The sequence below is a fragment of the Loxodonta africana genome, chromosome X (genome assembly GCF_030014295.1).
Source record: "Loxodonta africana isolate mLoxAfr1 chromosome X, mLoxAfr1.hap2, whole genome shotgun sequence".
Lineage (NCBI taxonomy): Eukaryota > Metazoa > Chordata > Mammalia > Proboscidea > Elephantidae > Loxodonta > Loxodonta africana.
The window spans coordinates 156,896,193-156,910,290 of NC_087369.1; the positions used below are offsets into that span (position 1 = coordinate 156,896,193).

The 14,098-nt window shown below is 40.8% G+C and overlaps 1 protein-coding gene across 2 annotated transcripts in view; it reads left to right on the forward strand.

The window, feature by feature from the left end:
• Positions 1–5,476: 5,476 nt before the first annotated feature.
• Positions 5,477–14,098, forward strand: part of HPRT1 (hypoxanthine phosphoribosyltransferase 1) — a 29,127-nt gene continuing 20,505 nt past the window's right edge. Inside the window, exons 1-2 of one of the 2 annotated variants that reach the window (XM_064277601.1) lie at positions 5,477–5,610; positions 12,810–12,916. In XM_064277601.1, the coding sequence (XP_064133671.1) occupies positions 5,539–5,610; positions 12,810–12,916 (179 nt within the window). In that variant the 5' untranslated portion in view covers positions 5,477–5,538. Of the gene's footprint in view, positions 5,611–9,854; positions 12,316–12,809; positions 12,917–14,098 lie in introns of those variants that run through there. The other variant, XM_023539951.2, reaches the window with a different exon arrangement.

Below are 14,098 nucleotides of genomic sequence, written 5' to 3' on the forward strand. Positions count from 1 at the left end.
GTTCAAGTTTCCCCTCTTCTGATATCAGGAATACCCTGTGTTCAACCAAAGAGGGGGGAAGTTGGCCAGGCCACCAGCAGGTAGATCAGTGGATGCAGGAAATGATAGATTTACGTGCACGTAAAGTATGTCCTGAAAATGGAGGCCGAGCAGTCCTGTCATAGAACACATAATGAGTAGTCTAAACACTCTTGCTGCAATGGTTATGTCACTCATTATATGGTGCAAATCTACGACCCTTTATTTTATTGTTCGGTAAAGCCTTTTAAAAATTTGCAATGAACCCTTTCAGCATATGAGTTCAAAAAAACTAAAGTGCATGTTGTTGTTGGGTGCCATTGACTCGATTCCGACTCACAGTGACCCCATGTGACAGAGTAGAACTGCCCCATACAGTTTTCTTGGCTCTAATCTTTACTGGAACAGATTGCCAGATCTTTCTTCCACAGAGCCGCTGGGTGGGTTTGAACCACCCCTCTCTCGGTTAATAGCTGAGCGCTTAGCCATTGCACCATCAGGGTTCCTTACTAAAGTACATACCAACCAAAACCAAACCTGTTGCCATCCAGTCGATTCTGACTCATAGCAACCTTACAGGACAGAGTAGAACTGCCCCACAGAGTTTCCAAGAAGCACCTGGTGGATCTGAACTGCCAGCCTTTTGGTTAGCAGCCATAGAAAGAAAAGAATTTTTTTTTCTTTTTGTAGTACTTAACCACTACGCCACCAGGGTTTCCACTAAAGTACATAATTAATGAAAAATTAAATACCCAAGTTGTTTCTCAAGAAAGTTGATGATGGATGTGTCAGGTATACACAAAACATTTGTAGACATTTATCATCCACATGCGGGACATGAAAACCAGAAGACAAATCTACTGAGAGAAAGTGTCAACGTCTATGTCAAACATTTGTGTTATTTTGAGAAGGGTGTGCTCAAAGATCATTTAACCAGGTGCAGCTGCAGAGGGGGTATTTCCATATCGCTCTGTGAAGAATGTCTTTTGTTTTCTTCAAATGACTGTTCTTCAAACTTCATTTGCTCATTTTGATTTCAACGTTTCTTGTACACGATGAAAAGTGAAACGGTAGATTTCATGAGTAGCTCTCTGTTAGCAGAAGAACTTCACGTTAAATCATGCCAGTTTTATATCAGTGTCATCAGATGCTTCAACTAGAAAATCGGTTCCAATGAAGGTTTAATTTCCCGTCCAATTCATGGAATCAAAGTAAAGTTTATGGAAGTTAATTCTGATGTGAGGGTGAAAGAGCTGACATTATTAAGAAATTCAGTTTAAAAATTCAACACTGACGTCTTTTTGCAGCATTACATACATACATACATACATACATGCGTGTATTTTTGCATAGCAATACAAAATTTGGAGGTGCACGGCACTAATGGTATAAAAACCATTTTCTTACTAAATTAAGAAATGTACAGAGCAGAAATAGAATTGGTTGTGATGCACACACAAATTCATAAATGTGTTCAAACAAGTAGATGACAGAATGGTTTCTGGAAAGGTAGGAGTGGAGGTAGAGGGATTTTGGGTAGGAGCCCTGGTGGCGCAGTGGTTGAAGCACTCATCTGCTAACTGAGGGGCCTGCGGTTCCAACCCACCAACCTGCTTCGAGGGAGAAAGATGTAGCAGTCTGCTTCCATAAAGATTACAGCCTTGGAAACTCAATGAGGCAATTCTACTCGGTCCTATAGGGTTACTAGGAGTTGGCATTGACTTGATGGCCATGGGTTTTATTTTTTTACCCGTGCTTGCCTTATTTCTTCCTGCAGACAGACATTTTAGCAAAGAACAGTGGCATACCTAGCATATTTTAACAGTAAGTTTTTTGTTGTTGAGATTACACAAAACAGAACATATACCAATTCAACGATTTCTACCTGTGCAATTCAGTGACATTGATTACATTCATTGAGTTGCGCAACCATTCTCACCCTCCTTTTCTGAGTTGTTCCTCTGTCCTTAGCATAAACTCACCGCCCCCTAAGCTTCCTATCTAGTCTTTCGAGTTGCTGTTGTCAGTTTGATTCCATATAGATAGCTCTTTAAGAGCACGATGCTCAAGGCAGACATTCTTTACTAATTAAGCTAAACTACTATTTGTTTAAAGATCATTTTGTGGGATAATACTGGAGTAGAGAAAATACATTTTCTCTAGTGTTTTAAATATTCGAGGGAATATATTTTCTAGTTTGTTTTAGTATAGCTGTATAAGCTGTGATTAATCTCTAGTTTTTGGAAAATGGTACAGGTTCTGTTCAAGATATAGCTGAGCAGCCTGTTCCGCTCTTAAACATACCAAACACCCTTATACCTTACAACATGTTTTCTCCTATTCAAAATGGGTGATTGAGAGCTTGACGCAACTAATGCCATAATGATCTCTAATCTCTAAACATTTTTCATTGCACCAGCTGCACGGGTCTCTTCCAAGGGAGGGCGGAGCTCTCTCAGCTCCTGTGGCCTTGGTCTCTCTTCTCTTTTTTGTTCTTTTGAGAAATGGCCTTCAGCCGGCAAAACGGCAGTGAGAAAAGCTGACACTTTTTAATCTGCAACTTTCTTTCTTGCTCCCTATCTCAGCCAGAGTGGACTTGGCAGAACAGTTCCACTAGCCGAGAGATTCTTATGTGAGTTTTTCGGCCTGTTACAAACATACTGATTAGAGTCCAGATGTCTGGCATGCATATCTTTAGTTTAATAAAGAGTTTCTTATAGTTGTTTTGTGATGTGTAAGACCATCTGTGGGCTACGTGCTCAAAAACATTAGGTAGCCCTGACCTTCCCCCTATAAAACTCTCCACTAGCTCTTTAGAATTAGACAGAATTTGGGAGAAATTTAACCCCCTCTGTCTCTTGAACTGGGTGGGTTTGGGTCTCTTGAAGACCAGTATTCAATAAAGCCTTCTTACTGCTTACCTCCTCCTGTCTCAGTATGGGCTTTGCGACAGGCGGCTCGAACCCGCGATTTGCGGTAACAATACCTAGTATATTTGACACCCAGAGCCTCTATATGATGAATTTATTTTCAGTAATAATCACGTAATGATTAGTAAGGATCATTATTTTCTTGATTCCTTCTTTAGTTTTAAAACAATTAAAAGTTAAGAGACTAAATTTCAATTTTGAATATATTGTCCAAATTCGGTAAGATATTTCATATTTGAACAAATTTGCACTTACCAAAGATTACGTCTCAAAGTTTGCACTGTTTGCTGTTTTACATTTTAAATACAAATAAAAACTCCTAGTGTTTTTTTTTAGTGATCACATAGAGTGACAGGCTATCACTGTTTATTTCAAATCTATTGTTGAAATGCAACAGTGTGTGGTACCGCAGAGGTTGGGGATAGGAAATGCAAACCAGAAGCAAGCTGGGAGGATTCTGAATTGTTAGGTACCTAATTTAGAAACAAATGTGGGTAGCTGAGTCTGCACTTGTCAGGGCCGGATGTATAACTGGAAGTTCTCTGAATTAACTTCCTGGTAGAACTCAATGTTTATTAAAAGGGTTAGTAAAAATGTGCTAATTTGAACATCAATGTCTATACTCAATAGAAATGCCCTCATGTCTTCATCAAAGACATATAAAGAATGTGCATAGCAGCACTGTTTGCAATAGCCAAAACCTGGAATCTGCCCAAATGCCCATCAACAGGGGAACGGATGAGAAGTCGTAGAGACTAGGATACAGAGTGAAAACCTGTTTAAGGCAAAATTATGAACCATAAAATTATTACTTATTGAACCAAGCACTATGCTAGACACTTTTACGTATATTATTTAGTTAAATCCTCATCATACCCTGTGAAGGAGATATTATTCCCATTTGATATTTGAGGAAACTGAAGCACACAGAGGATCCTGCCCAAGGTCATAATGCTAGTTAGTAAACAGTGAGATCATAATTTGAACTTAGGTCTTTCTCAGTCCAAAGCCCACATGTACCTTCTCCATTACAGCCTGCTGCCTCCCCATGATAGGTAGGGAAGACAGAGAAACAGGGAAGTACGGACTTCAAAATGCTTAACTTATAACAGCTAACTCCTCCTACTATGTGGCAAATACTATGCTAGGTGCTTTACATACATGATCTTTACAAATTCTCATAATAATCCCTCATGGCAGAAATTATTATTTTCATTTTTTTAGATGAGGAGACTGAGGCTCAGAGAAGTCCAATGACTTGCCCAGTTTCACAGATATTCTACCAGCACGTATCTCTTATATCTCTCAGTGTCCTTACTAAGAGAGAGGCCACCAACTTTGTGCCCGGCACTGTGTGGTAGGTGCTGGCGCTATACACAGATGAGTACATCAGGAATGGCATCTCTGGAGCAACTGTGGCTTACTTAACCTGTTTGAGAGTCAGTAGGCGATTTTGTTTTTTCAGTTCCAAAGAGGAAGTTGTTGAGGCAAAAATGAAGATCAGTAACAGCGATAGTTCCCATTTACTGAGTGTACATTGTCTTAAGTACTGTACTTTATAACTCCATAAATTTCTTAATTTACTAAGAACATGGTTTTTAACCATATGCTGTGGTCCTCCAAAATTTGTATTAAAAAATTTTTTTTGTATTGCTATGCAAAATATCTATGTATGTATATATATACCATTGCAACAATACTTATTTTAAATGTTGACTTTTTAAACTGAATTTACAGTAGCTTTTTCTTAACGTTGGGAACCCTGGTGGCCTAGTGGTTAAGTGCTACAGCTGCTAACCAAAAGGTCAGCAGTTCGAATCGCCAGGCTCTCCTTGGAAATCCTGTGGGGCAGTTCTACTCTGTTCTGTGGGGTCGCTATGAGTCAGAATTGACTCGACGGCAGTGGGTTTTTTTTTTTTTTCTTTTTTGGTTTTCTTAACGTTAATGTCCTCATTTTACTGAGCCTCCAAGAGTCTAAGTAATTTGGACAAGGTCACAGAGCAGTTAAGTGTTTCTTCCGGATTTGCATCCTCATCTGGCTGGCTAACTCTAGGGCCCTGGGTTTTAACTCTCATAGCCAGTTAAGGATTTTTGGAAGAACTTGGCCACAAGTCAGGAAAATGGAAGCCGCAAGCTGGTGCAAAGTCTTAGGAAAGGGACGCCTGATGAGAGGAGCCACGTGAGGACTGGAACCTGCAGAGCCGGCGCCCAGTTTAGGGTCACTACGAAGAAACACAGCTGGCGGCTGGTTTAGCACTCTGGAAGCCACCTGCACGGGTCACTCAGGGAAGGTGGGACCGAGCCTGTGCTGGGAAAGGGGGCGGTGCCGGCATTTTCCGGAAGAAGATTCCCACGGCCGGCCGCCTGGTGCGGTGGAAACCTGTAGCCGAGGGCAGAGGAGCGCGCGCGCGGGATGCGGGGGCGGGGCCGGCGCCGGCGCCGGGGGCGGGGCCTGCGCGCCTCAGCCTCAGACGCCGGCGGCTGCGGCAGCGAGCGTTCGCGCGCACCCTCGGCCTTCCCGCGCAGCACCGCCTCGCGTTCGCCTCGGTCCCCGCCTCCGTCTCCTCCTCTCTCCTCAGCCGGCTTCCTCATGGCCGCTTGCCCGTCCTCAACTCGCGCGCCGGCCGGCTCTGTTATGGCGACCCGCAGCCCCAGCGTCGTGGTGAGCAGCTTGGCCCGTCAGCTCGGCCCGGCCCAGGCCCACGCGGCCCGCGGCCGGTGGTGGCGGCGGCGGTCGCCCCGGAGCACGGGGCCCGCAGTGCGGGCTCGGGCGGGGTGGCCCGGGGAACCCCGGGGGTGGCCTTTACGTCACACGAGGGCGGAAGGGGGGACGGAATGGCGGGGTTTGGGGTGGGTCCCTCATTCTGAAAGCCCGGGGAGCGAGGGCTGCGTGGGGGAGCAGAGGGTGCAAATGGCGTTTTGGTTGACATGTGCCCCTTGCAAGCGTGCTGTGGGGCGAGGAGCCGTGGGCCAATTCGGGAATGATCTGGCGGGGTGAGGGGTGGGGGCTGTAGGCTTGCGGTGTGGTGGCGAAGCCCTCAGGGCGCCCTGTAGAGGGCCTAGGCACGAAAGACGACCCCACAGGAGGGGATGTGGGCACTGGTATTTCCGCGTGGCTCTGTAGGTAATGTTGGTGGGACTGCTCACTGCCCCACCGAACGCTCACACCAGCCCTGGTAGCGGTAACCATGCCTACCTAGCTCACCCAGGGTGAAAAGATGTTAGGGAATTTTCCCACGGCCCAGAGGAGCCAGGCCTGGAATTCAGATAAGCTTGAATCCGGATCCCAGGTGATCTTTGATGCTGTAGGGGATTAAAAGATGCGACTCTGGTCCTTTATCATGAGCAGTCTCTGGTATATTGTCTCGAAGCTCATTAGTTTCTTTTTTTGTTTCTTAAACCAGCCAAGCTGCCCATCGCTGCCCTTCGCTGATGATGGTTGCTAAAATAGACACCCCCCCCACACCCCTTAAATCCCTTAGCCTACTTTATTGTCATTATTTTAGTGATTACCTGATTACCTGTGGAAACCCTGGTGGCCTAGTGGTTAAGAGCTACGGCTGCTAACCAAAATGTCGGCAGTTCGAATCCACCAGGCGCTCCTTGGAAACCCTATGGGGCAGTTCTACTCTGTCTTACTGGGTCGCTGTGAGTCGGAATCAACTCGACGGCGTCGGGTTTGGTTTGGTTTGATTGCTAATTGATTGTCTCTCCCACTAAAACAAACTTCCTAAGGGCAGGAATCACCGCTTTAACCCCAACGTGTAGCACAGTGGCTGGCATGTAAGAAATTCTCAATAATTCGTTGAATGAACAAAATGATTTGTTGAATGAACGAATTAAATAGTTAAGAAAGGACTACTTCTTGTTAAGCATTGTGACTGAGAGGAAAGTTCCTAATGGAATCTTGCCTTGGGAGAATTTACTTATATAAAACTGAAGTGCTAGCTACCTCAGGGAAGTCCCTGGGTGGTGCAAACCTTTAATGTGCTGGGCTGCTAACCAAAAGGTTAGAGGTTAGAGTCCACTCAGAGGCACCTGGGAAGAAAGGCCAGGAGATCTCCTTCTGAAAAATCAGCCATTAAAAATGCTGTGGAGCATAGCTCTGCTCTAAAACACATGGGGTCGCCATGAGTCAGAATTGACTCCATGCAGCTGTGATTTTTTAAAACTTCCTCATGGTGTTTTTGAACCAGCTGTAAAACTGTGTGAAGAAACTCCCTTGTGTGATTCCTGACGGGGAGTAGTAACAGCAGTCACTGTGTTAAGACCTTTACATGCATTTAGTCCTCAAGACAACTCTACCATTGGTACAGTTGTTACCGTTTTACAGATGAGGAATCATTGGAGCCTCAGCGAGCTTAACAGACATACCCTCGTTCACACAGCTGTTAAGAGGAGGAATCCAGACTCGAACCTAGGTCTCCTACTCTAAAACAGTAGTTGTAGGTACTCAAAAAATGGTGATAACTTGTTTTTATTCAGTTACTGAGGAAGTTAAATATCAAATTTATATACATTTAGATGCTTTTAAAGGTTTGGAGAATGATGCCTGCTGCAGTATACAGTGAACTTGTGTATGAGGTGCAAAAACTGGCTGCTTTTAGTTTCATTTGAACGGAGGCTTCGAACTGGTTCATTCTGGTTTGAACCCCTGCTAATAATTCACATTTCCACCCCCAGATATACTGAATCATAATCTGCATTTTAGCCCTGGACAGCAGGAGAAAAATTGCAAAACGGAGCAATCAAATTCTCAAAAAATACCAGACCTTTCAGACAAACCATAGACTGGCCCATAAAATAAACACCTGAGAGGAATGTGTTCCTTAAAACAATCAATTATATGAGCTCAAAAGGGCAATGCTTGCCCAAAAGCAAAGTTGAGAAGGCAGGAGAGAGGGTACAAAACCAGGGTGAAAGGAAACAGGGAACCTAGGACGGAAGTGGGGAAAGTGCTGACACATTGTGGGGAATGAGATCAGTGTCATGGAACACTTTATGTACGAACTATTGAACGGGAAACTAATTTGCTCTGTCAGCTTTCACCTAATGCACACACAAAAATTTTTTCTTAAAAAAATCTACATTTTAACACGATCCCCAGGTGATTTTTATGTGTAATTTTGAAAATCACTGCCCTACTAGTGGTTCTCAGAATTGTTCCCAAACCAGCAGGATTAGTATCACCTGGATACTTGTTCGAAATGCAAATTCTTAGGGGTTTGAAGGAATGAACTGGTTCGAAGCCCAGGTGTTACCTTAACTGGAGTTAATTTCCTTGTTTACTGTAATTTTCGATAATATATTTTTGTAATTAGAAATTTTGTGTAAACTACAAAAAATTTCAAGTATGAAGGCCATTATAGATGTGACATACATAATAAAGAACTTGTGATGCCATGTTTTTTTACTAGAAAGTAATTTCGTTACTTTATGATAGGAAAACTATTGATTTTGATTTCTAGACAAAAGGTAGAATATTAATATTTCACAATAACCTTGGTATAAATAAAAGTACTCAAGTAGATTTTATCATTGACAAGTTTGTCACAGATAGGTTAGAATTTTGAGAGCTGGGTTCTAGAACACTCTGAGGAGATGCAGTCAGATTTCCAAACAGTCTGGGTAAATGGTAAATAACTCTGAGAACTATTACTAACCTGTCCTTTGATTTCCAGTTCAACCAGAAATGGCCATACAGGGAAAGGTGAACCTGGAGAGAAACCACGTTCTTATTTGTTTATCACTTCTGGCACTTCAGGAGTTCTCAAATATTTGGGGGTTTTCTTCCCCTATCCCCCCCACCCCCCGCCAAAAAGCCATCCAAGACTTCCTTTGTGAACTTCTAACCATTTTATTTTAGGTTCTTTCAGAAGGTGCCAGTGATAACCACATGCTCAGATGTTCAATACCAAGTAACAATAAAAGCAGATGTGATTTACATTCATATAGAAAGCTGGGCATGGCTAGCCTAGTAGATTTAGAAGGCTGTGCTAACGTAGTATCACAGATATGCCTATGCCGACCCCCTTACCTCAGTTTGCAACCTGATCAACCAAATATGACTACTTAAAGCCCGGCATTGCTTTAGGAGGGAGTCATTGGTGTTGTGTGACCTTGGGTTCCAGCTTTATCTTTAATATGTATATATCTGCTTTTGATAATTCACAAGTTTGTGGGCTTGTCAGAGTGAATTCGGATATAAATTACAAGCTTACTGTGCTATACGGTTAGCTGTATGTAGGTATACCTTTTCTCCTCCCACAAGCCTAACAGCGATTGTGAGGATGGTGCAGGACTGGGCAGTGTTTCGTTCTGTTGTACATAGGGTCACTATGAGTGGGAACCGACTTGAGAGCACCTAACAACAACGTGCCTCTTCTACTAGATAATGTAAACTCTTTGAGGGCTGTAAGTTTATAATCTTTGTATTCCCCTATAAAGGCACCATGCCTCAATCAAGGTAGACAGATGCTGAATGAATTTTTATATAATTGAATGTATTGGAATCTCCAGCTCACTCCAACCCTTTTCCAACCAGTCACTGGATTATTGACTAACCCGTATCAGATAGGGTGGGACAAATAAGAGCTAATAAGATTTAAGGCTACCCAGTGTATTTGTCTCATTCTTGTAGATATTGAAGTTATTGGACCAATTAAATATGATGCTTTGGTGTTTGGGATGATTAAAACTCAAGTTTCTGTTTGTTGAATTATATCTACTTTATATTGTTTTGTATCAGTGGTCCAGATGCAAGTGAAGCTCCTAAGTCAGAGTTGGAGTGCTCTATTGAATTGACCATAGCACTTTACCTGTGCGTATGTGTTTTTTTTTTTTTTTTACAACAGTTTAGCCCTTTGTCTTAAGGTTATTCGTATATATGTCTTGTCATTTACTAGGCTGTAAGCTCTTTAATAATGCTAGTTATGGAAAATGTATCTAATCCTCTCTAGTGTGCCCAGCACAGTATGTACTCAGTAGATGTTTTCAGTATTAGTATATGATTACAAGTTCTGAATAATGTTCTCACCATTTAAAAATTAATATTCTACTATTTGATCGTTAAATAGAAATTAAGAGGATTTGTACTTTTTGCAAATGAAAAATTGGAAAACTTTGATGTTGGTGCCTTGTCATTGTTGAAGTGAACTGCCCCGTATTTAACTTTATATTATGATGTATTTCAAACATCCAGAAATAGACATAATAATAATAGTATAATGAACCCTCATCTTAATTATTGCTCAGTTCTGACAATTGTCAATCCATGGCCAATTATATCTTTCTTAAATTAGGGCCCCCATAAATATACCCCATTTATATATAGTGAATATTAACCAAGTTGTGAGTTCATGCCTGAAGTACTTCAGTAGATGCAAGTTCTATGAATTTTTGGTTTTGCCTTTTGGAAAAAGCTGTATTAACATGTTTTTTTTCCCCCTTTTTTTTTTTGAAATAACAAACCAACCTTTGACATTACATGTAATACATAAATCTAATAGTTTTGACTTTTGAATTGGAAATTAATTTGATATGTCGACAGAGATGGAAGTCTGGTTTTGGTGTACATCCCTGCTGGTCTGTCTGCTTGTCTGGAATGAACTGTGGGCAGAATTTACATTGGCTTTGAGACAAACAAGACTTAGGTTGCCAGCAGAACCTGTAGCCAGGCATTCGGCCATTTTTGCAGAAGCAGTCGTCTTTACCTAGTATCGGGCATTTCAGGGTCCCGGGCGGGGGATCCTAGTTGATTCTTGTGGCGGGGCAGTGAGTAACTGGGAGGAAGAAGTAAGCTTCAGGGAAGCCATTTTGGGCACTCTGGATCTTCTTGATATTTAAAGTACTGTGAAATGTGTGGAAACCCTGGTGGTGTAGTAGTTAAGTGCTACGGCTGCTAACCAAAAGGTCGGCAGTTTGAATCCACCAGATGCTCCTTGGAAACTGTGGGGCAGCTCTGCTCTATTCTGTAGAGTTGCTATGAGTCGGAATCGACTCGACAGCAAGGATTTTTTTACGGTTAATGAAATGTGTACATTTTCATGTCAGGCGAGAGCAGATACATTCTGGTGAGCCTGACGTGAATGTTTATCGTTATCACCTTAAAGGATCTGGCAAGGCCTAATTTTCTTTTTCCAAAACTTGAACTAGATTTCAATTTATGCATTTGTAGAATTTAGAAAAGCAGTTCTTGCTTGTTGTAAAATATTCTTGAAATGCCCCATTCTTGTTATGTTAAATGTGTTGTGCTATAAGCATGGTCATCTTAGAGGGTCTGGCATAATCTTTTTTCCCCAAAGTGGAAATTTTTTTCTGCTTATGAAGGTAATGCGTGTTTGTGTAAAAACAAGTCAGTGTTAAAGTATAGGAAGTGACTGGTCCCCACTTCGCATAGATGGCCATTGTTTGGTATATCCCTCCACACTCACTCACCCTTCCTTCTTTCTTTTTTCCTCCTCCTCTCCCTTCCTACCTTTTGTTTGTCTTACAAGCTTTTGTTTGCATAGCTTAAAATTGTTTTTTTCTTTTTTTAATTTCTCCATACTTTTTATATGTATGTATAAAAACACTGCAAATCATGGGGCAAAGATACAGATAACTGCAATTTTATTTATATCTCTTTCTTTCCTAACAATGACACAACTGGTTGGGTGGGACAACATGGTGCAAACCCAGATGGAACAAGCCCAGATGCAGCAACCTGCTTCATATGTAGAGCAAGGCACTGCTCTAAAGGGTCTTTAAAATACCCTTAAAGTACCATCCAGCTGTATTTATCTATCGTGGTGGTTTTCAAACGTCTTGCTTGTGCATGTATAGCCTAAGGGAAATTTGAAAAACAATGTACCCGATCACATATTTTTTCTTCATAAGTTTGAATATTGCAAAGTTTAAAATTTATGCATATAATGTGTTGATATTTCTGAGATCAAACTGTTACACCACTCATTTAAATGTTCCCAGTGGAAATTAAATATGGTGATTTGAAATCAGTGATCATTTAAAAAAAAAAACTAAACACACGTACTGCCAAAAATAATTTCTAATAAAGGCTACTGAATTTTTAAGAAGCAATATATACTCATTGAAGAAAAATTGAAATAAGTAGCAAAGTATAATGAACTAAATAAAATCTCTCTAATTCCCCTCTCCAAGATAACAGCTTTTATGATTTTGTTGTATTCTTTCTTCTGTGTGTATTTAGTATTGATAAAGTTGTAACCATAGTACATTTGACCACCATGGGTACCAACCACATCATCAGTGTTTTCCATCTTACTAAATATTTTATGTGCCAGGGACTGAAGATACCAAGACAATCAATATGTGGTCCTACGCAAATAATCTGCTACAGAGGCACCTTGTGAGTTGATATGACAATCTCAGACTTGTAGGAGTTTCGGTTTTTAAAAGCTCACTTAGCTTTTTTTGGTGATCCCCCCCCCCCCCCCCCCCGCCAAATGTGAGATGAGAAAGGCTATTTGGGATAGGGAACATCAGTTTTCCTGGAAAGTTCAGTGCGATAACTTGTTCAGACTATGGTGTCTTGAAAAAGATTTTTAATTAAAATTTTAAACATATTTAAAAGTGGAAAGAACAATATCATGAATCTTCACATACTCCACCCACATTTAAAACATCAAGATTTTACCATGTTTGTCTTAGCTCTAAATTTTTTTCTTTAACTAAAGGGAATCCCATCTACATTCTTAACTATTCATTTGTAAAACATATGGTTGTTCTCTTATACAACTGCAATTCATTACCATACCTACAAAGTTAAAAAAAGTTGATGTCATCACATACCTAGTTTTTATTTAAATACTTCTCATTGAAACAGCTATATTTCTTTTTCAGATTAGTGACGATGAACCGGGCTATGACCTGGATTTATTTTGTATACCTAATCATTACGTGGAGGATTTGGAAAAGGTGTTTATTCCTCATGGACTAATTATGGACAGGTTAGTAAGACCTTAAGTGGAAGTTTTTTCTTTTATGTTAATTTTAAGGGTTGGAGACTGTTTTGAGTAGTTGATATTTGAGCATAAACTAGGCTAGCTTGTTCAGTAATAGATAGTTTGTTATTTTTTAAGCCCTCTTAACAACCAAACAAGCAAAAAAGATTTACTAAATCCCCACTATATGTCATGGTATAGTGGGAATCTGTAAGGAGTAGAATAAACATTGAAGGGGGATTGGAACAATGAACCTTAGTTAACAGAGTCTTTGATTTCTCAGCTCCGAACAGGGGCTGCGGCTGCGGCTGAATCATGTCAAGGCACAATGGGATTTTAATTTTTGTGCAAATCTAGCTTGAAAATTTCCCCTCAAAGGAATTACTGTGAAAACTTAGTATACGCGTGCGTTGCTTTGTGTGTCTGGGTATTTTTTGTTTTTGGTTTTAAAATTATAATGTCAATATACGTGTGTTGTAAAATACCCTTAACTGGATGCTGTAGAAGAGCAAACTAAAGTTCTCTCGTCTGTGCTCATACTGTGTGCACGTGTGCAGATGCGAATATATTTTAACACATGGGTACATACTGTCATATAGTTCTAAGATTTATTATGAACTTCCATGTTTAGTACGTCCAGATCTACCTCATTTATTTTATCGGCCACATAACATTCCATTTTATGGATGTACCATGGTTGATTTAACCAGCCCCCTGTTGATGGACACTCAAAACCTCTCCATTATTTTACTCTTACAGACTGTAGTAGAGGGAACGTCCTTTTACACATTTGGACACTTGTTCACCTTTATTGGAGTAGAAATCCTGGGTTGAGGGGAAGGTGTTTATTGAATGTTTCGATACTGTCTAATAGTCCTCCAAAAAGTCTTATCAGTGTATACCCCCAGTGGTGTGTAGGAGTGCCCTTTTCTTCAGTCTCTTCTAATGTCATCCATCATCACAGAAATTGCATTTCACTGGAATTTCCCAGTCTAATAGGTGAAAATGGTACCTTGTTTTAATTTGCATTTGAAAATTTTATGCCAGATGCTATATGTGGATTTTGAAGATACCAAATTTTTATCTTTGCCTTATGAAGCAGGAGTATACTTTACGGGGTTAAAGGATATGTTTTGTGGAAGTTTAATGCTTTAGGGATATTTGCCATAATGTTTAAATATATAAAAC